The 21,918-nt window shown below is 34.9% G+C and overlaps 1 protein-coding gene across 3 annotated transcripts in view; it reads right to left on the minus strand.

Annotated features, from left to right (window-relative positions):
• Positions 1-21,918, minus strand: part of ari-2 (E3 ubiquitin-protein ligase ari-2) — a 208,768-nt gene that overhangs the window by 73,780 nt on the left and 113,070 nt on the right. For all 3 annotated transcript variants that reach the window (XM_090404136.1, XM_090404144.1, XM_090404128.1), the window contains exons 7-8: positions 21,767-21,884; positions 5,238-5,288 (exon numbers count right to left, since the gene is read on the minus strand). In XM_090404136.1, coding sequence (XP_090260262.1) covers positions 5,238-5,288; positions 21,767-21,884 — 169 coding nt within the window. The remainder of the gene's footprint in view (positions 1-5,237; positions 5,289-21,766; positions 21,885-21,918) is intronic.

Raw genomic sequence — 21,918 nt, forward strand, 5'->3', positions numbered from 1 at the left:
CGAAAACAACGGGGGCCTTGTTTAACTGGGCGACGCCCCAGCCGGCATGAAATTTTGTCATGTTGTACCATCATTTTCTATATTGGTTTAAGCCAATAAGGATACAATTTGGTCAGCTAAATCCGAAATTGCCAGCCCATCCTTGTTCATTCAGTATCGAGGTACCCAACAGGGTGCACCACAAGAATGTGAGGATTGGACATTAGGTCAGAAGCTCGGGTCGGTTCTTCGCATTCCTTTAAAGGCTATGTGGAGGTCTCCTCTCAGTTATACAGCTTTGACTCTAAAGCACCCCAGTCTTTGTGTTGTACATTACAATTGTTCAAACTAGTTCCATTGTTATACAAGATTGTTGTTTTTTTGGTGTCCTGTTTTTGTGCTCTGATGATGCTGGAAGTTAATAAATAGTTATTTTCTTATCAGTCTGTGTTCTCATCTACAACATTAAAATTAATAAACTTTACAAGTTAATTAATAAACGAACAACACTATCCAACAGCATGGAAGCAAGCTTTTATTCATTCTCTCCATAAAAAGGGAGATAAAACTCTGTCAAGCTATTATGCAACTGCCCTCACCCCGGTATTTTCAAAAGTGACAGCCTCATCAATTAATTAGTGAATGGATTCTATAATTCTCATTCTACAGTAGACATCCTTCACAAACTTACCTACCTTTAGACACAGGTCATGGAAAGATTTGGAGAATTTCATTGGTCACTTTGATATTTCCAGTGGATCTGTTCAAGTCTGGCATTGTAGAATAAACTTCTTTCCAAACTGCCATTTTATGGTATCCCTTCTACCCTTTGTAAGTGGATTACCAGCTTCCACTCAAGTCATTTATTGCATATCATGGTAGATGCTTTCGTCTCTTCTGATTTTTCATCAATGTCAGAGTACCTCAAAGCTCTGTGTACACTCTTTTTCCTACACATTTAATAAGAGAATTATCAGAGATGTTAGTGAGAGAATTATCTTCTCTCACTAACATCTAGTCCTATTCATTGCTTTGCTAATGACAGTACACTATTCCATTTGTCATTCACAAATCTTTGTAGTATTCAGATGATGCAAGCATCAAGATCTTCTAGCCATTCTTGAGTGTAAGTGAATTATATAATTTAGTAAATTTTAATGCTACCATAACACAATCCTATTTCCCAGAAGAAAGACCATGTCTCACCCTTCCTCGCTTCTGTATAAGACTGCTCATCAACCAAGATCAATCTTTTTGAGATGACCTTCATATTCAGCATACCCCTGGTATAAACACATCACGTCTAGCCTCTTTAATCTCTAAAAAAGCTTGTTATTCTTTTTTTTGTTCTAAACACCACTTCTCTTCTATCCAACTCCTAACACTTTATAAATCCTAAATTTGAACAACCTGAATATTGCCTCAGATTTTGATACATCATATTTTACATTACATTACATTACATTTAATCAAGCTGAATGATCATGCAGTTATTTATCATCCAGTTTCAGATATTGTTGCATTTAACTGAACACATACTATTAAAATCCACATGAAACAGAGTAACTTCCAAAATACTGCTTTATATACTAGAGCTAAGCATGTCCATGTGTTTTAAAAACAAATCTCAATATTATATTTATTTACACCTTGGATGCTGTTGGATGACATTTACACCTTATCATCCAACAGCACAAAACATAATTAGTTCATTTACTTGCAATTAGCAAATAAAGTCTAGCGATGATATTTATCAGACACCATGAAAACATTATTATTATGTGACACCTCCAAGAGTCCAAAGACTCATCAATGGGGGGGACACCAACTCCACAACTATCTGCCTCCACCACTCAGTCCACCAACTACAGTAAACCGCATCATCTACCACTCACCACCACAACTAGTATTTTCACAGAAAATCACAAACATCCATACCCATGGCAGGATTCAAACCTGCAGTGGAAAGCAGATACACTAACCACTCAGACAACTAAGCCGGCATGTATGACATCTAATTTATCATATATATATATATATATATATATATATATATATATTACACCCTACAAAAGAGAATTTAGTGTATAATAATTAGAAAATGAGTATGCTGTCACTGCAATTACGGTTAAAATGATGGAAGAGAGTTTCATAACATATTTCATAACACAGTGGACAGAGAATTTCTTCAATGTAAGCACGCACGCACGCACACACACACACACACACACACACACACACACACACACACAAGGGGGTGGGCTGGAAAATTTTAAACAACCAGCTTGCTAAAAAAAAAATTACAACCCCTGTCCTTGAAAGTATAAATAAATTCCATTATCATCAAACATCCACTTAATTTTGCCTGGGAACATCGAAATCTTAAATTAAATAATAAATTTTAAAACATCTTATTTCCACAATCCTAATATTAATTTCCAAATCATCTTTCAGTGGTTTGAAGATTAGTATTCTGGCACAGATGATTAAAGAACTGAAAACCCTATTATCTTCGAACTTACAAAAAAAAAAAAAAAAAAAAAAGTCTTTTGTAAGTGGAGGTTTCTGTGGTTTAGAAGTTCATATGGTATATTCTGGTAATTGGACCACACTTTTTTTAATAAGCTATATAAAACACAATGAATTAATAAAAGACCCAACACGTTTCGTAAGTCGTTTGACTTACATCTTCAGGGGTAAAAGGTAACTGAAAGTTAAAACAACAAAAAAGAGATTAACAGTTCATACTAAACAGTTGTAGCCATCTGACTATTCATAAAATGAAAAATCAGAATGCAGATTCAAAGCAGTGCTGGGTTTAAACAATGCTGGATGATGCCACGTTTTGTTGTTCGCATTCATAATGTCCGAGGTCTGACTGAGGTATATTTTTTATTAAAGATTACAAACTTGGTGGAGAATTAATCCTTGATTTTTATTGCATTGTCTTCATATTTTAAGCATGTTTGCAGCTTCTTTAAATTTCCTTATGTAACAGTTTTTTTCTATGTATGACATGTTTGTATTCTGCCATAGTACATTGTGGCCGGTGGAAGTAGTATGGAAAGCTAGACCTGATTTTTGTTCTCTTCTGTTTTGTACATCCTTTTGGTGTTCGTTCATGTGAATTTCCCCAGATCTTCCTGTCTATCCTGCGTAGCAGATGCTGCAAGAACAATAAATTCTGTAAACACCTAGTTTTTTTAAAGGATGATGAGGAGGTTTCGGGGGGGATGTAGGAATCTCGAAATTTTTTACAGTGGCAGAAAGGCTACTTTGATGTTATATTTGTTAAGTAATTTAGCCATCTTGTCTGTAACATCTTTGATATATGGAAGCGTGATAGCATTTTTGAAATCTTGTTTCAAAAGAATGGTTATGAAACCAAGACTATCAAAAAAATCCTCCACGCACCTTCTACAAGCATCTCTCAGAAACAAGATTTCAAAAATGCTATCACGCTTCCATATATCAAAGATGTTACAGACAAGATGGCTAAATCACTTAACAAATATAACATCAAAGTAGCCTTTCTGCCGCTGGAAAAAATTTCGAGATTTCTACATTCCCCCAAAACCTCCTCATCATCCTTTAAAAAAAACAGGTGTTTATAAAATTTATTGTTCTTGCGGCATCTGCTACGTAGGACAGACAGGAAGATCTAGGGAAATTCGCATGAAGAACACCAAAAGGATGTACAAAACAGAGGAGAAAAAATCAGGTCTAGCTTTCCATACCACTTCCACTGGCCACAATGTACTATGGCAGAATACAAACATGTTGTACATAGAAAAAAACTGTTACATAAGGAAATTTAAAGAAGCTGCAAACATGCTTAAAATACCAACACAATGTAATAAAAATCAAGGATTAATTCTCCACCAAGTTTGGTCAGCTTTAATAAAAAAAATATCTCAGTCAGACCTTGGACATTATGAACGTGGCATCATCCAGCATTGTTTAAACCCAGCACTGCTTTGAATCTGCATTCTGATTTTTAATTTTATGAATAGTCAGACGGCTACAACTGTATAGTATGAACTGTTAATGTCTTTTTTGTTGTTTTAACTTTCAGTTACCTTTTACCCCTGAAGATGTAAGTCAAACGACTTACGAAACTTGTCGGGTCTTTTATTAATTCGTTGTGTTTTATATAGCTTATTAAAAAAAATGTGGTCCAATTACCGGAATATACCATGTAAGGTGCCCCTATCCATGGCACCTGCCTCATATCCATTCCCATTTGATCCAACTTATATAATAGTTTTCCAGGTGGTATTCTGCAAATGCTTTTCTTCATCTTTTCTTCCAGTCCTGCTTTTGACAATACCCAAATCTCTAGAGAAAACTTCTATGAATAAGGCTACCTTCCCACCTTTCTTGGCACAAACATATTGCCAGCATAAACTGCTCAGAATCTATCCTAGAAACCATGTTCCCTCTTTTTATACAGTGATTATTGTATCTCTGAACAACAGTTACATTTATGCATAACATAAATACACTTATTTATGAATATTAATTCAAATCATATCGGTGATATTTTCCTGGACTCGGCATCTTTGGAATATAAAAAACACTCATCAGAGCATGAGAAACACACTACAATCAAGTGATTAGTGGAAACAATTCAAAACTAATGGGAAAAGCTTCCACTAGTCACTCAATTGTCGTTTTTTGTATTTTGTGATAAGTGTTTTAGTACTAAGAAGATTCTAGTGTGAGTCCAGCAAAATATTCAGCAACTAAACAGATTATATAATTTATTTTGTTCTCTTTCAGTATAGTGAATTAATACCATAGGTTCACATTATAGTTTACAAATACCTTAAGATTATCTACAAGATTATCTCTATACAAATCACAAATCCATCCAATCATAGAATACTGTTGTTATCACATCTGAGATTTTACTAAGAGCATTCCCAAATATTTTTCACTCTGAACAAAGTTGGAGCAGCTGGATAATTAATGATGTTAATACTCATCAATTCACCCTCTCTTTAAAATTTGGTTTATAGACAATCAGTCTGTAGCATCAGCAATTTCCCATTCTCCTCCAAATCCATTAAGAACTGTGCAGCTAGTCATCCACTCCACTATAGCCAGAGTTGGTGTTAATTTCTCTTTATTCATTTCCATACCTACACAAAACTTATCCTTATAGAACTAACGTACCACATATAAGCTGAAAATTTCTCAAATTTGGAATTATGATAAAAAAATAAATAGTAAATAATAAACAAGTCAAATCTTACCATATGGTTACACCCTCCATTTTTCTCAATACAAATATGGCATTTAGGACACTGCAAAAAAAGATTTCAAGTATAAATACCTGGCACGAAAATATAAAATTCATGTCATTTTTGCACTTTACAAAGTAAAGGCACAAAATGTATAATGATATTATAGTACTATACTATTATACAGCATGATGTTACTGCAGTCAGAACAAATGTGTTCTTTTACTCTTTTTTTTTGGATGAAAAGAGCTGTTTTGAGATATTAGCAATCTAGAATTCACTAGACTACAATTTCTCGTGTGTTGGATTGATTAGAAAAAAAAAAAAAATCCTGGATGAGTTATTAGGAATGATCAGTAATGTGGTCACAATACTGGATTAAGGATGGAAGAGACCAAGACCACATCCTGTAATCCATCCATGCTTCTGTTTAATTATTATTATATATATGGGTGCCCCATGGAGTAAAAGACTCATTGTGAGAGACCAATATCCATTTACACAATACTTATCATACATCTCCTTAAACCTATTCATTGTTAAGGTGCTCACAACCACCTCTGGCAATCCATTCCATTCACTCACCACTCTCCAAGTAAAGAACCTAGTCAGCCCACCCTTACTTACCACACTCTTAGACAACTTCCAAGTGTCACCCCTTGTTTTACCCCTACTCCTCATGCATTGAAAAATTTCTTCTGTGTCATTCTTATAGAATCCCTTCAGTAACTTAAAAGGTTCTATCATATCCTCTTCTCTTCTGGCTGTCAGCTAAACCCTGTAACCCCCCCACACCCTCAATCTATCATCATAGGGAACATTCCATGGATCTATCAGCAGCTTGGTCACTTGTCTCTGAATCCTCTCCACCACCTCCCGATCCACAATAAATGCAGATGACCAAATATGTGCACAATAGTCAAAATGTGACCGAATCATAGTCTTATAAATGAGGGATAATAACCTCCCTATCTTTACATGTCAATGTATTCTTCAGCATCCAAGTAACCCTCTGAACTATTTTGCCAACTCTTGCAATAGGTCCTCTAAATTTCAAATCTCTATCCACCATGGCCCCAAGAACCCTCGCCTCATCATTTTCCTGTAAACTAGTACCATCAATAAGATATGAAGTGTGTGTAATCTTTTCATCCCAAAGTGCATTTTACAACATTGAATTGACAACCACTGTCCTTTGCCCACACTGCCAATTTATTTAAATCATCCTGTCAGATATATACATCACCTTTATCAACTACTGCCTTCTCTAGTTTTGCATCATCAGCTAACAACTGAATATCCCCCTTCAAATCTTCTGCTATATCATTAACAAATTAAAGAGCAATGGTCCTAGTACAGAGCTGGGGCATTCCACTAGTCACCATCATTCACCTTGATTCTACTCCACTATAAACCACTCTCTGATGTCTATCAACCATCCCTATCCATGGCACCTGCTTCATATCCATTCCCATTTGATCCAACTTATGTAATAGTTTTCCAGGCGGTATTCTGTAAATGCTTTTGCAAAGTCCAGAAGTATCACAGTGTAGCCATTTACTTTATACTATTCTGCTGTCACCTTATTATAAAATGTGAATAAATTACTGAGGCAGGAAATACCTTTTACAAAGCTATGCTGTCCATATAGAGATCATATTCCTATCTACCCATTCCTGAATTTTACTTTTAACCAACTCTTCCAATACTTTACCAACCACTCCAGAGATACTAATTGGTCTAATTTGCTACTTCTGTCTTGGTGCCACCTTTATGTAATGGAATTATCTTACCCTCTTTTCACTCCCTTGGAACCTTGCCAGAGCTGAGACTTAGATTAAATAACTTCATCAGCAGCACTGCCAGTTCCTTGCGCATTCTCATAGCACATGGTTGTATTCACATTGATGTTTTTCAATATACTGAGTACAGTTCATGTATTTTAATGTTCACATCAGTTCTCTGTCACCTCAGTAACTGCAAAATCATTTGGATGATATATCCTTGCAAAGTGATCACTTTATAACTGAGTTATTTCTTCTGCTTTTGTAACTTTCCTACCATCAACATTGAGTAAAGTTAGCTTTCCATATCATCCTTTCTCTTACTTGCTACACAGCGAAAAAACGCTTTTGGATTTACTTGGTCCTTCTTTGCTAGTTTTCTGATTTAGCCTTCCTTACCATACTAGTTATATCATTAACAAATTAATGATATAACCTTATACTGTTCATGCTGATCACCTTGTTTTTTTTTATTTCTTCCACAATGCTTTCTCTTTTTACAGCTCCTGCTTTATATTGTGAGTCATCCATTTAATCCCTACTCGGTTTATCCTCCTGACCCTGAGTATGCACGCTGATACTGTCTTGCTCAAACAACCCTGTCTTGACTGAAATTTCCACATGTTGAGCCTCCCAGGCCAAGACTGCTGATCACTTTCCCCAATCAGAGGTAGAGTTACTACTCGGTTATAGATGGATCCTCTGATGCTATTACCAGATCCAACACTCTCAAACCACTGGTTCCTTCCATCAGGTAATTATATTTTAGTAATTACAGTACCCATCTATAAGAAGAGAAATAAAACCAAATGTAAGAATCACAGACAAATTTCCCTAATGAGTGTTCATGGTAAGATTTATGTAAGTATACTTGAAAAAAGACTAAGAAAAATTATGGAATGGTAGCTTGGATAAAAACAAGCTGGATTTAAGATGAATAGAGATTGCAAGGACCAGATTTGCTCTTTAACACAAATAGTTGAAAAATCATGAAAATATAACAAAGATGTGTATTTAAATTCTGTAGATTTGGAAATGGCATATGACATGGTAACAAGAGAAAAGCTATTCACAAAAGGCTACAATTATATGATATAAATGGGACACTTTGCTGAGCAATACAGTCTATATTTGAGTCATAGGTCAGCAGCTGGAATTGAAGCAGGTACAGGAAGACATTTTGCTGTTAAATCATGTGTGCAACAAAGGTGCACATTATCCAAATAGTTACTCATCATCTATATGGATCTATACATAGAGGATTAGGTGTTGTTGATGATTCATAATAATGTTTTATGGCAGAGGTCGGCAACGCAGTGAATTTTTAGTGCACCCTCAGAGAAATTATTGTAAACTGCTTTGGAGCTTGCAGCGTAGATCGCAGTATATCTGAGAAATACATTCATTACTAGTATGTGCTAAAATGCAAAAAAAAAACATAAAGAAAAAACACTGCAAATACAATACATGATGGTACAAATTAAGTGAATATTGAATCCAACATTATTTCATAGTCGAATATAGAAACTACAAGAGTTTCATGGCGAATATATAGAAACTAAAAGTTTCGGTGGATGCAAGCATAAGTAGTGCTTTATGGGCAACTCGTAGTAAAGGTGGAGCAAGCTCCAGACCTCTTTCATTAGTATTTTCCATAAATGTAAAGCACATCTTGCAGAGGTCAGCAACCTTTTTAATATGAAGAGCGCAATATAAAATTTGAAAATTACGGAGGGCTCATGACACAGGCATTTTTTCTCTCATTTCAGGCTTAGAAATTCTATGATTAGTTGTTTTTAAGAAAAATGAGATTTCAAATTTTAATATGATTTTATTTACCTTGCTTTTACAACATATTTTTGTCACATATGAACAAATATAAAATACCATAAAAAATAAAAATAAAAAATTAATACAAAAATAATATTCATGTTAACAATTAGTATGTATCTGTCAGATCAGATGCGAATGCCTTGGTTTATCAATCATAATGACAAATGTATTTGTTTATTATGCAATAATAGTGTGGCTATTCTAAAAAAAAGTAATATAGAAAGACATTTCAAAACCATTCATGCTAATTGTAATTTTAAGTTTAATTATTTAAATCAGGAGGAGTCGGCAACACAGTGCCCACGAGCGTCATCGCGCCCTTCATATTAAAAAGGTTGCCAACCACTGTTTTATAGTATAAACACCAAGAGAGGTATAAATATATATTTATAAAACTCACTAATAGGCCGGCCTGGTTGGCCAAGTGGTTAGCATACCTGCCCTCCAGCCAAAAGGCAACAGTCTCGAATCCCACCATGGGCATGGATATTTGTGAATGTCTGTGAAAATACTAGTGGTAGTGGGCGGTAGATGCCGTTGGTGTAGATGATGATCATGGTAGTTGCGGTTCAGTGATGGATTGTGAGTGGTGGAGACAAGAGTTGTAGAGTAGGTGCCCTCCCTCGATGAGCCCTTGGAGATGTCATGTAATAATAATAATAATAATAATAATAATAATAATATTTTGCTGGTTTTCTAATCAACATCAGTGGAGCACAATTATAACTGTGATAGACACAGCATTAAACTATGTAATTGAGGAAAGTGTGTGCTATCAGCTTAGTAAGGAATCCAGTAGGATTCCCTGACTAAATTGAATAACTGTGGTAATAAATTTGGTATAAAAATCAGCAAGTATTATTTTTAATATGATAATGCCATTGATGAATAAAATGATTAAGACAGTGAAAATAGGCAAAAACACTGAAAACATCAACTGCATCCTCAATGGAGAATTTAAAGAACAAGTAAAACATTTCAGTCATTTAGGCACAATTTTTACAAATTAAATATACTACAAAATCAGCAAAGCTAGTATGAAAGAAAGTCAAATGAATAAATGTATATGAAATAAGAGAGAAATTAGTCAAAACACTGAACTAGCTGTATACAAGACACTGTTCAAACTGATTTTAACTTATGGATCTGAGAGCTAGTTAGAAATAAAATACTTACTTATTCAAAGACTAGACCACAGATATGAGTTTTGAGAAAGATTAGAGAAGTAAACAGATGGCATCAATGGCAGTATCATATTAAAAATAAGTATATTAGGAAAGAATTTGACATTGTTAGCAGAGCTAATCTCATGTGATATGATCACTTAAACAGAATGGAAGAGGAAAGGTTAACAAAATAAGTGTTGTTGTTTTTTTGCCAATATTACATGAAAAAGACCTAGAGAAAGACCAAGAAATATAAAATCTGATAATATTGGAGTCTTGACAGATAACAGATTAACTTGGAGGAAAATTGTTGATAGGAAGTTAGTAACAATCATAATAATTGCCTCCATCAATGAGTCTTGACTCCAGGAGGTGTTTGTATAATAATGTCCTGTACACCCTGAGGGTATATATCAGGAATTTGATGATAAAAGGCATTTTTATAAATAGATAACATTCATAGAGCCTTCAATCTAAACTAAATGGTCAATCACCTATTTTTTTATCTTTGACTAAAAATCTCTGTCTCATTCAAATGCCATTAATCATTCTGAACATTTTCATTTTCTTCAATTTTATTTTGCTAAGAGCAAAGTCATCATTCTTAGACATGTTAAGGTTCATAAATCCAACTAAACTGATTTGAGCAAAGACAGTAAGGTATGTTCTGTCACCAACATCTGACATAAATTATTTGCACATTCTACCAGAATACCAGATAATCCCAACCTTTTGATCTCTTCCTTACTAATGATCCTACAAAGAGTATACTCAGAGATGCAAGTTGCATGTAATTCAAATTATTACAGCCTAGTGTATCCTCCCCACAGCAACATTAATACAGACAATCTCAACATTTATGGCAAGTCAAGTGAAATAATCATTGGGATTTTTATGTTTCATTTCTTGGTTGAATTACTGTCTTTCAGCTTCTAATCTAAACATTTGCCACACACACACATATACAACAATGAAAGAAATACATTACATAAATTAAAGATACCAAGAAATTATATTCTTGGTTTAATCCTTTATCCAAGTGTAAGCAAATGATGTTTGCATGTGAACTATCTTAATGACTGGGCTACTTGTATATAGAGGCAAATGATTTCACATTGATTGCCTTAGTATCCCATAATGCAAAGCACAAACTCTTTCAGATGCATATAATGCTATACATTGTGGGAAGGGCCATTACCCAGACCAGTTTTGACCTTTATTGAGGTCTCATCAGAGGGAGCCAGACCCAGAAGATATACCAAGGTTAACTGTACTGGCAAGATAGATTGAATGAATATGTGGTCTTTATCCCTTTGTTGAATTTGCAATGATTCTGGGTTAAGGAATAATATTATTGAGCACTTAGCTTGCCCATTATATGCTACTAACAGTGAGTTTTTTTCTCCCTTTCTCTTTAAAAAAAAAACTACTTATTTAGTATAGTTTTTGGGATGTCTGAGATATTTGTTTTAGTCTACCATTAGGTAGTAGACATTAATAGACTAGGAATATTATTATTGAGTCTTTGGCTCTTCCATTTTGGGATTCCGGCAGTGGGTTTTAAAGAACTTACCTGTTCAGTATGGTTTGGGACATTTTTGTTTTGCAAGATCATGCACACTGTAGTCTACCATTTGGCAGATTAGTAGGTTAGCAAAAATAGCAGCATTTCCAAAGAATTTTGCAGTCTTTAGTGTAGGAAAGTTTTGATCTCAGAGTTATCAGCTTCTTGGTGAAGCTGTATGTTTCTCACAAACTACGATGCATTAAATGCTAATCATAAAGATTTGTTTTGGATTTTCTGTAGTTTGCTAACATTTGAATCTGCTGTGTGACTCCATGTAGGTGAGCCATACATCAGGATTGGCCTGATCAGCATCTTGTACAGCAGCAGTTTGAGTTCTGTGTTAGCTGGCTATAACGATTCAGTAACAGGTATAGCTTTTGAGCAGACATGATCAATACTGGCCATGGTTGGCACTTCCAGACCACAGGTTATTGGTATTAGTGAATCATGGCTGACTGTAGATGATATAACTAGTGGGATTGAATGTGATGGGTATAGTGTGTTCAGGAATGACAGGGAGAATAAAATGGGGGGAGGAGTATTGTTGATGATAACTGATGAGCTACAGCCAAGGAGAATAGAAGTTGAATTGCAGGATAGAGAAACGAGCACTTTTGAGGCCATTTGGTGTGAGATTGTGGCTAGCAGAACTAAATATACAATTGGGTGCTGCTATAGACCAGGTGATGGAAAAGATGGTGGTGACAGTATGCACAAGCAAATAGAAGAAATGAGTGGAAGGAGGGTAATTATTATGGGAGATTTCAACTATGGTAGCATTGATTGGAGTGAGGAGAGGACACACACGGGAGGAAGGAATTGAATTTTATGCGGTTATTAAGGGATAACTATCTGCGACAGCATGTAATGGAAAATACTAGGGGTCAGAGAGTGCTTGACCTAGTAATTGCATCTGAGGATTTGGCTGTAACAAACATGACCACATTGCCACCAATTGGTGAGAGTGATCATAGGGTCTTGACTTGGGAGGTGGCTCAAGGTGTGGAATTTTCAATTAAGACAGGGTACATGTGAAATTATCGGGCTGGAAAGTATGACAAGCTTAGGAGTTTGATTGGTTCAGTGCCATGGCATGTACAACTGCAAGGACTAGAAGTTGATAGTGCATGGGAGGCAGTTAAGAAGTGTTTGCATGAAGCAATGGCTGACTGTATACCTAGAGTACGAATAATAAATCAAGTAGGGGTTAAATGGATGAATAACACCATTAAGCTTGAGCTGCAAAAAAAGAAACAACTATGGAGGGAATTTAAGGAGAAAGGTGACCGGCAGGCACATGAACGGTATAAAGTGCAGGCCAGAAGGGTAACGAGTGTGGTAAGAAAAGCAAAAAAGGATTACGAAAGTACATTGGCCATGCAGGCTAAAGAGAATCCTAAACAGTTTTTTAGATATGTAGCAAGTAAAAGGAAAAATGTACATGGCAGAACGATTTTAAAGAATGCCGATGGTAGGGAGGTAACTGAATCAGTTGATATAGTTGAGTTACTGAGTGAGCACTTTGCAAGAATATATCATCCAGGTGGTGACATTGCAGAAACGAATAAACCAGTAGATTATATGGGAATTGTGGTGAATGAAGTGGAGGTGAGTAGTCTATTGCATAACCTCAATGTCAATACATCTGTGGGATGGGATGGTATACCAGCTCGTGTCATACAAGAAGCAGCTAAAGAATTGTCAGTACCCTTGACCATTTTGTTTAATTTGAGTCTCGGGTCTGGGTTAGTCCCGAGGGGGTGGAAAGAGGGGAAAACAGTTCCACTGCATAAAGGTGGTTCCAAGACTGCTGTTGTAAATTACAGACCGGTTAACATATCAGGAATCATTGTCAAGGTCTTAGAGAAATTAGTCAAGAAAAGAATACAGGATTGGATAGATGAAAATGGGATATTGTATGGGGGACAACATGGTTTTGTGAAGGGTAGATCATGCCTCAGTAACTTGCTCACGTTCTATAACACAGTGACGGCTGAACTGGATAGGGGTAATGGGTTTACAGTGATACTACTAGACCTTGCAAAGGCCTTTGACAGGATACCACATGGAACCCTAATCAGTAAACTGGAGCAGATGGGGATAGATATAGGGTTGGTGAGATGGATAGGAGGGTGGTTGAAGGAGAGATACCAGAGAGTGGTTTATTCAGGAGTGGAGTCTAAAAAACGGCTTGTGACTAGTGGTGTGCTGCAGGGCTCTGTTCTTGGACCACTGCTTTTCAATTTGTTCATCAATGATATAGGAAAGGATTTGAGAGGAAGTGTTCACTTGTTTGCTGATGATGCAAAGTTGGGTAGAGCAATTGTGAGTGCACAGGATGTCAAAATGTTACAGGATGATTTGGATAGTTTGGAGGATTGGGCTAGGAAAAATGGATGTCAATTTAATGTGGCAAAGTGTAAGGTTATGCACTTTGGGGTGAAAAGAATAGCAGCAGTATATCGCATTGGTGGAACCGTACTCCAGGAGATTGATGAGGCCAGGGATTTGGGAGTGTTGGTGGATAGGGAATTGAAGTTTAGGGGGCACATTGCAAAAGTGACTAAATCAGCTCATCAAATCACTTGGCTTCTGAAAAATACTTTAACATGCAGAGATAAACAAGTTGTTGTTCCTCTGTATCGAGCCTTGATAAAACCCCATCTGGACTACTGTGCCCAGTTATGGGCACCAGGGTTTCTTCGTGATGGGGAGGAAGTGGAGAGGATTCAGAGACGAGTGACCAAGATGAGAGAAGGTCTGTGGAATGAACCTTATGAGAATAGGTTGAAGATTTGTGGGTTGCAGAGATTGGACGATAGGCAAAGGAGGGGTGATATGATTGAGACATTCAAATTACTGAAGGGTTTCTATAAGATTGATCCAGAAGATATTTTTGAAAATATGACTGGTGGTGGGAGGACTAGGGGCCATGAATGGAAGCTGGGCAAGAGCGTGGTTGACTTTTACTTGGAGAGCGGTGAATGAGTGGAATAAGCTTCCGGAGTCTATTGTGGGTGCTATGACCGTGAATGAGTTCAAGGCAAGGTATGATAGATACTGTGTCAATGTCAAATAGTTGTTCTTGACATGATGTTAGGGCCTCCCTTGATGAGTCTGTCGACTCCTTGGAGTTGCCCAGAACAATAATAATAATAATAATAATAATAATGAGTTGTAAAGCGAAGCCCTTCATCTAGTTGTATCCCTAAGTATTTGGCTTGGCTACTGGTTGGCATGAAATAGGGGTGAAGAACATAAAATTTCACCCTCTAGGTACACTCGTCTTCTTATGAATAACACTGCAGTGCTCTTCTCTGCATTAACATCAATTCACTATTGTTCTATTACTGAGATTGTTCTAGTACTGAGATTGCATTTTGCAGTCTCAGTGCTAGAACCATTACTACTGCAGTATCATTCTGCATATACGGCCATTGTGATGGCAATAATGCATGGGATGTCAGCCACATAATATAGCAAAGAGTAGAGGGGGAATGTTTACAGTAATCTTGCATTCAGATGATCTAATTCCCTGTAGCTTCACTCGGAGTTTGCAATCACTGAGGTATGATTTGGTAAGTTTGATCAGTTCTAGTGGAAATCCCAGATACCAAGGTTGAAATAATGCAGAAGTCACATATTTTCCATATACAAGTACTCAAAAGGTGTCACACCTTACTATTAAAATACTCTGGATTAGAGATAGATGTTGAAGGTTTTTTTTTCGCTTGGTTATACTATAAATTAAAGATGATAAGAAATTATATGCTTGGTTAAATCCTGGATCCAAATGTATGCAAATTTACACATGAAGTATCTATGACTGGGCTACATGTACACAGAGGCTGCAAGGATAAAAAAATAAGAACACCGTGGTGGACAAAAAGTTCAAGAAACAGTCCAGAAAAAAGAAGAAAGCATACAAAAAGCTGCTAGCAAATAAGTCTGCAGATGTCCTAAAAGAATGCAGAGAAAAATGTAAGATAGCTAAACAAAAGTCCTTGGAAGACTTTGGAAAGAATATAGAAGATAATATCAGGAAATTGGCAAAATTTTTTGGAAGCTACTGAAAAAGCTTAGCAATGGAAGATAGAGTACTGTAAAAGGTGACATGAAAACTGAAGATAAGGATATTCAGATATCTGGAGTAATTACTTTGAAAGACTGATAAATGAAACAAGAAGTGACAGAATAGTAAGAGAAAATATTCAAGAGGAATGCAAATAGGAGCACATATCAATATTTGAGATTAAAAAACTAGCAAAAGCCTGAAATGTGGAATGGCAGGTGGAGGAAATGACATTCAGCCAGAAATACTCAAATATGGAGGTATTCATATGGTAATTCATATGGTCTAGTCAGAAGGTTGAATTACAAATGATTATAGTAGAGCTCTCATAGTTGTAATCTACAGAAAAGAGAAATAAAGCTGAATGTTAGAATTACAGAGGAATTTCTCTACTAAGTGTTCCTGGTAAGATTTATGTGAGCATATTGGAGAAGAGGCTGAGAAAAACTGTGGAAGAAAAACGTGGAAGAGAACAAGCTGGATTTGGGCAAAATACAAGTTGTCAAGATCAGATTTATGACAAATAGTTGAGAAATCAATCATGGATCTGTACTTAAGTTTTGTAGATCTGGAAGCATATAACAAGGTGCTCAGAAAAAAGCTTTTCAAAATACTATAATTATATGGAATAAATAGAACATTACACAGAGCAATACATTGTCAATATGGTTGGCTGAAAAGTTCTGACAAACACCTAGAACAAATGTGACATTAAAGCAACTGATATAACCACAAGAAAGAATATATCTTAAAATCCTGTATGTAGAATAATGTGTAAGTTACATGGTTCTACCTCAATTCCTTCATAGTGATTATCCCAATTTTTCAGCACACACTCTCATACTTAAGTTGTAAATCAGCAGTTAGAATTGAAGGAAACACAAGATGGTTTGATGTAAAATCAATAAGACAAGGATGCACAATATCTCCACTCTTATTCATAATTTTTTGAATTTTATTATGAAAAAAAGTGGCAGTAAATGTGATATTAGAATCAGAGATATAAAACTTGGCTCGTTGATTTATACAGATGATGTACTTGTTAACTCATCCAGTGCAAGTCTCCAGGAGTCTCTGAATAAACTGAGTAACAGATGTAACAAATCTGGTATGAAAATTAGTAATAAAAAGAACAAAGCTATGAAATTAGGTAGGAATACAGAAAATTTCAGTATTCCTACCTAGTATTCATACCTAATATCAATACATTCTCAATGGAGAACCTATAGAACAAGTAAAATATTTCAACTGTTTATGCACAGTTTTTAGTGAAGATGGCATATTAAATATGGAAATAGATATAGAAATAAGCAAAGCTGGTATGGTGGGGAGCCACTTGAATAAATTTATATAGAATAAGAGAGAAATCACCCAAAACACTAAACTAGCAGTATACAAGACAGTGTTCAAACCAGTTTTAAGTTATGGATTTTTGAGAGTTGAGTTGGAAATAAAGCCCATCATTTCTAATATTTGAGAGAATTGAACTTCTGATGACTGGGACATCAATGTTACAACTAAACTCTTGGTTTATAGGCCTGAAGAACAAGAAGAGGGAAAAATAAGTGCTTTATAGATAACTCAAGGCAAATGTGAAGAAATGTAATGCATATACACAAATGGGAAGTTCTGGCTCTAGACTGATCAAAATGGAGGAAGGCAGTATCTAAAGGATCTCAACATAACAATAAAGAAGTGATGGAATTCACTTACACTGACCTCTAATAGTTGCAAAATTTTCAGTCAAGTTCCTTGATCATTTTCAATACTAAACCAGTTAAAGAGAAAACAAAACTAGAATAACAATTAAAAATAATAATACACCCAAGTAAGAATATAAGATGTTACATGAAAGAGAAGAACTCAATTAAAAAAATAAATAAATAAAAATTGAAAACAAAAATTAATAGGTAATGAAGGATACTTCCAACCATTGTGTTATTGTGTTAATTAATTTTAATAGTGTAGTAATTAAATACCAAACCTTATAATAAAATTACATTCCTTTATTAAATTAAAAAATAAAATTTTAATGATTATGATTAAAATTAATAATAATTAAAAATTAACACAATAGTGAGGGATATTAACATCCCTCACTATTGTGTTAATTTTTATTTTTTTTCCAACAGTAATTTCAGTTTTAATTTCCTATGGACTTTTAATGGCATTATAATTCTAGATCTCCTTTTGTACTGTAATATCATATATTATTACATCCATTTATTATTATTACTTAATTGTTATTCTTTTTTTTTCTTTAACTCATCATCATCATCTTCCTTATACCCTCTTTTACCTTGCGGTGTCGAGGGTCCATTGATCATCGGACCTCACTCTGTTTACAGGATAAGGTGGTCAGCCTTATGCCCCAGTGTATCCTATGGCCTGTGGTGTTGAGTTCTCAAGGCCAGTTTGCCTGCATTGCGGGATGAAAAACCCAGAATAAACTGGGGAAAAAACCCTGCTGTCCATGCCCAAGACTGGCTAACTTGGCTATGGCTGAGGAAAATCCTTCAGCTCCTCACGTCACCGACGGGAATCGAACCTAGGACACTCCTTCCCCAGGCATATGGTTGCAAAGCGCATAGCCACTAGGCTAACAGCGCGGACTTTTTCTTTAACTATGTAACTTAATTTTGAAACTTAAACAAAAATTTTGCAATTATTAAAGGTTATATTTTTACAAGTTAATTCTATCTCTCCTTTATTGTTGTCTATTACTTACTCTGCAGGTATTACATTTCTCTTTGATTTTACTTTGCACAGTGTCTAAGAATTTAGAACTGTTATATACAGAAGGCAAAAAATTAAAAAATAAATAAAATAAAAATAAAATTCTGTCTATTACTTATACAAGGAGGAGGGAAAAGCATATCAGATTGCATAAGCAAATGTCCTTAGCCTTTAATCATTACTGTCCCCCTTGAACCATGTCCCTACTGTAGAAAGTCACGAACATTATACATTAGCCATCTTCAAACTCACTAATAGCTATGTTCAATTGAAAATCTTGCTCGGTATTTTTATATAATTCTGAATATTCTGAAGCATCCCCTATCATGCTTTCAAAATTTATCCACTATATGATATTTTTCAAAACAAGGATATGTACCTTGGGATAAGCAATTTACACATATCTCTTCTAATCTTCTCTTCAAATGATGTGTTTGAACATGCATGAAAATATCTAGTGAAATAGTGAGATTTTTCTTTTTTGGTGCAGGAAGGAAGAACCAGTGATAGGAAGTATGTTCATTCCAATCTGAGTGGTTGGTCATAATGTGATGCACATCCCATTTTAGTGGATGCTCTCAATTTATGGAAGTTTTGAATAATTCCTCTTATGAGCACCAGTTGAAAATCTGATGCTCGTAAGAGGTATTATACTGTATTTTTCCTTGATTTTACTTTATACAGTGTCTGAGAATTTATAACTGTTATGTACAGGAGGCAAAAACTTTCTGTAGCACTTCAAGATCTTACACAAACACTCAGTACAACTTATGTCTGACCTGTCAACTACTCCCATATTCTTATTGTATTCTGTGTACATTAGCTGAATGGTCTACCTACCTCTCTTTCCTGATGATTTTATGCAATTTTTATGACTTGTGGCCAGCTTACACACTTCTTCCTATTTTTTTCTATGGAAAGACACTGACCATGTGACACATTGTCCAGGGGATTGACTCTGCTAGCACAGACATTTTCCTCCAGATAGCAAATGTAGAAAGAGAAGTATTTGCATTGAAGTGAATTACATTTATAACAGTTATCAGTGCATTCCTACGAAATTCAAATGTGTTTAAAAGCTATTTCAGTAGAATGCAAAAGTGCACTCAAGAATACTAGAGATCAGCAAGAATATCATCATTAAATTGCTTGAAAAATAACTTGCACTTACCTGCGAAAAGATCAATAATGTGGTCTGTATAGATTATAAGTAACAGTGGAGACGGCATACAATCCAGCTCTATATCCAATTCACCATCTTCCATCCTTCAATTCTAACTGATGATTTGCAACTTAAACATAAGCTCTGTACAACTCTGTATAAGGTTCCATTTATACCATACATATTTACTGTTTTAAACAGGATTTGACCTTTGTATCTTGATATGATAAAGCACATGATAACATAGTCTGGTACCCTATCATATGTCTTTTCAAGATCAAATGAAACTTAAAACAGACAAAGATCTTTATTATATTCTCTGATTTCTCAACTATTTCTTATCAGGAAACAAAATCTGGTCTAGGCAATCTCTATCCAGCTGTTTTTTGCAAGCCTTGCTTTTCAGGTTGATATATCCATCAGACTTCAGCTCATCATCTTTCACAAAAATATGACATTATTGAATGCTTTCTTTCTAGAGCTCATATTATGTTCATTCTACTTCAAAATGAAATATCAGATATTAAAGAAACCATGTCATTCAATATACAACAGTCACTAAAAGCAGGAGATCTCATGAGCATGGGTCACTGTTACAGTATATAACATATTTTGTTATATCCCACTGCCTAATTCATCCACAAGTAGATCTCTCATATATGCTGCCCAGAGATCATTTAATATCAGGACTTGGTTTTTATTACACTGGGTTGAACATCATATCACCTCATGGCTCTTTAAATTTGTTTACATAAGTATTAAATTCTGTGTATGGTATTTTTATGATTTGCCAAATGACTTGTTGGTGGTGTGAAAGGTCAAACTGGATTTATGCGTTCTTTTTGATGAATTTCTCCAGAATGCTTCATCTGTCCAATGTAACAACCACTGCAATGGCAACAGATTTTATAAACTCCTAGTCTCTTCATAGGTTGATGTGGTTGTTTAGCTAATCTTATCATCATGGAGATTTTTTGTGGAGGTCTAATGGCAACTTTTCAATTATATTCTTATAGGACTTCTGCTATTTTGTCTATAATGTTATTGATAGGGTAAAGAAACTGTGCCTCTATAGTCCTCTGCTTGCTGTCTTGTAGCCTGTGATTATTCAATACATTATTAAGTTTTGATGTTGTAACCATTTTTTTGAAGAATGTCTTTAATGTAAATTATTTCCTTGTTTCTTTTATCATCTTACTGGCTCTCTCTCTCTTTTAATGTTCTGATGATATCCAGTTTTTGTGCCAGGTGATGGTGGGAACTAGCATGTAGATACCAACCTGTATCAAACTTTTTTCTGTATATTACAAATGTAAGATTGCTATAATCTTCAAATGAGAAGAGAATATCCAAGGAGGAAATGGATCTATTTTTAACTCCTCTGATGTAAAGTTATTTTTTGATTAAGGACATTTTGAAAAGCTTCTTGTGAGCCTGGCTAAATGATGAAAATATCATCAACATATATCACCCATAATGATGATGATAAAAGAAACATGGAAATAAAATTACACCAAAGACATTCTTCAAAAAAATGGTTACAACATCAAAACTATTAATAATGTACTGAATAAACCATTAGAGGTAGTTTATAAAATTCACTACAATTGCAGTGGTTGTTACGTTGGACAGAGGGAATGTTCTGGGGAAATCCATCAGAAAAAACATGTCAGAGATGTGGAGATAAAAAGAACGCATAAATCCAGATTGGCCTTTCATACCGCGAACAAAAACCAGCAAGTCATTTAGCAAATCACAAAAATATCATACATAGAATTCAATACTTATTACGAGAGACAAAATATATTAAATTTATATTCTACAACAATGACCCACACTCATGACATTTCATTCCTGCATTTAATGTCTGTTGCGTGAATTTAAAATAATAATGGTTTGTTATTTAAAAATCTCCATGTTAATACATCTTTATATTTGTGTTTTATTGTATCAATCTGAAGAAATCACAATATTGTTGTATGAAACTAATCGATTTATCAAATTATCCTACTTTTTTTACATGTTCTTTGCCGGTCTTAATTTAATAATAACTATTATTGCTAACATTCAAATAAAATATATTATTCTAAGAAATTAAAATTATTATTCTATATTCTATCACAGAGTACATTTAATTTTATAATGAAATGAATGATGGAATTAAACATACTGCTCTGAGATTTCTTGCACATCATTTTGTAAATAATTAAAAAATACTTACATCTTTTGTATGAGCAGATATATAATTTGCTGTTTCAGAATCATCTGCACATTTTGTGAGCCACTTTTTAATTGTTTCGCAGTCTGTTGGTGCATGGTAATCTGTACCACATTTAAAACTAACACAAAAGAAAAGAAAAATTCTGAGATCAG

The sequence above is a fragment of the Typopeltis vanoorti genome, chromosome 2, assembly GCF_054136105.1.
Source record: "Typopeltis vanoorti isolate ZY-2024b chromosome 2, IOZ_Tvanoo_1.0, whole genome shotgun sequence".
In the NCBI taxonomy this organism is placed as follows: domain Eukaryota; kingdom Metazoa; phylum Arthropoda; class Arachnida; order Uropygi; family Thelyphonidae; genus Typopeltis; species Typopeltis vanoorti.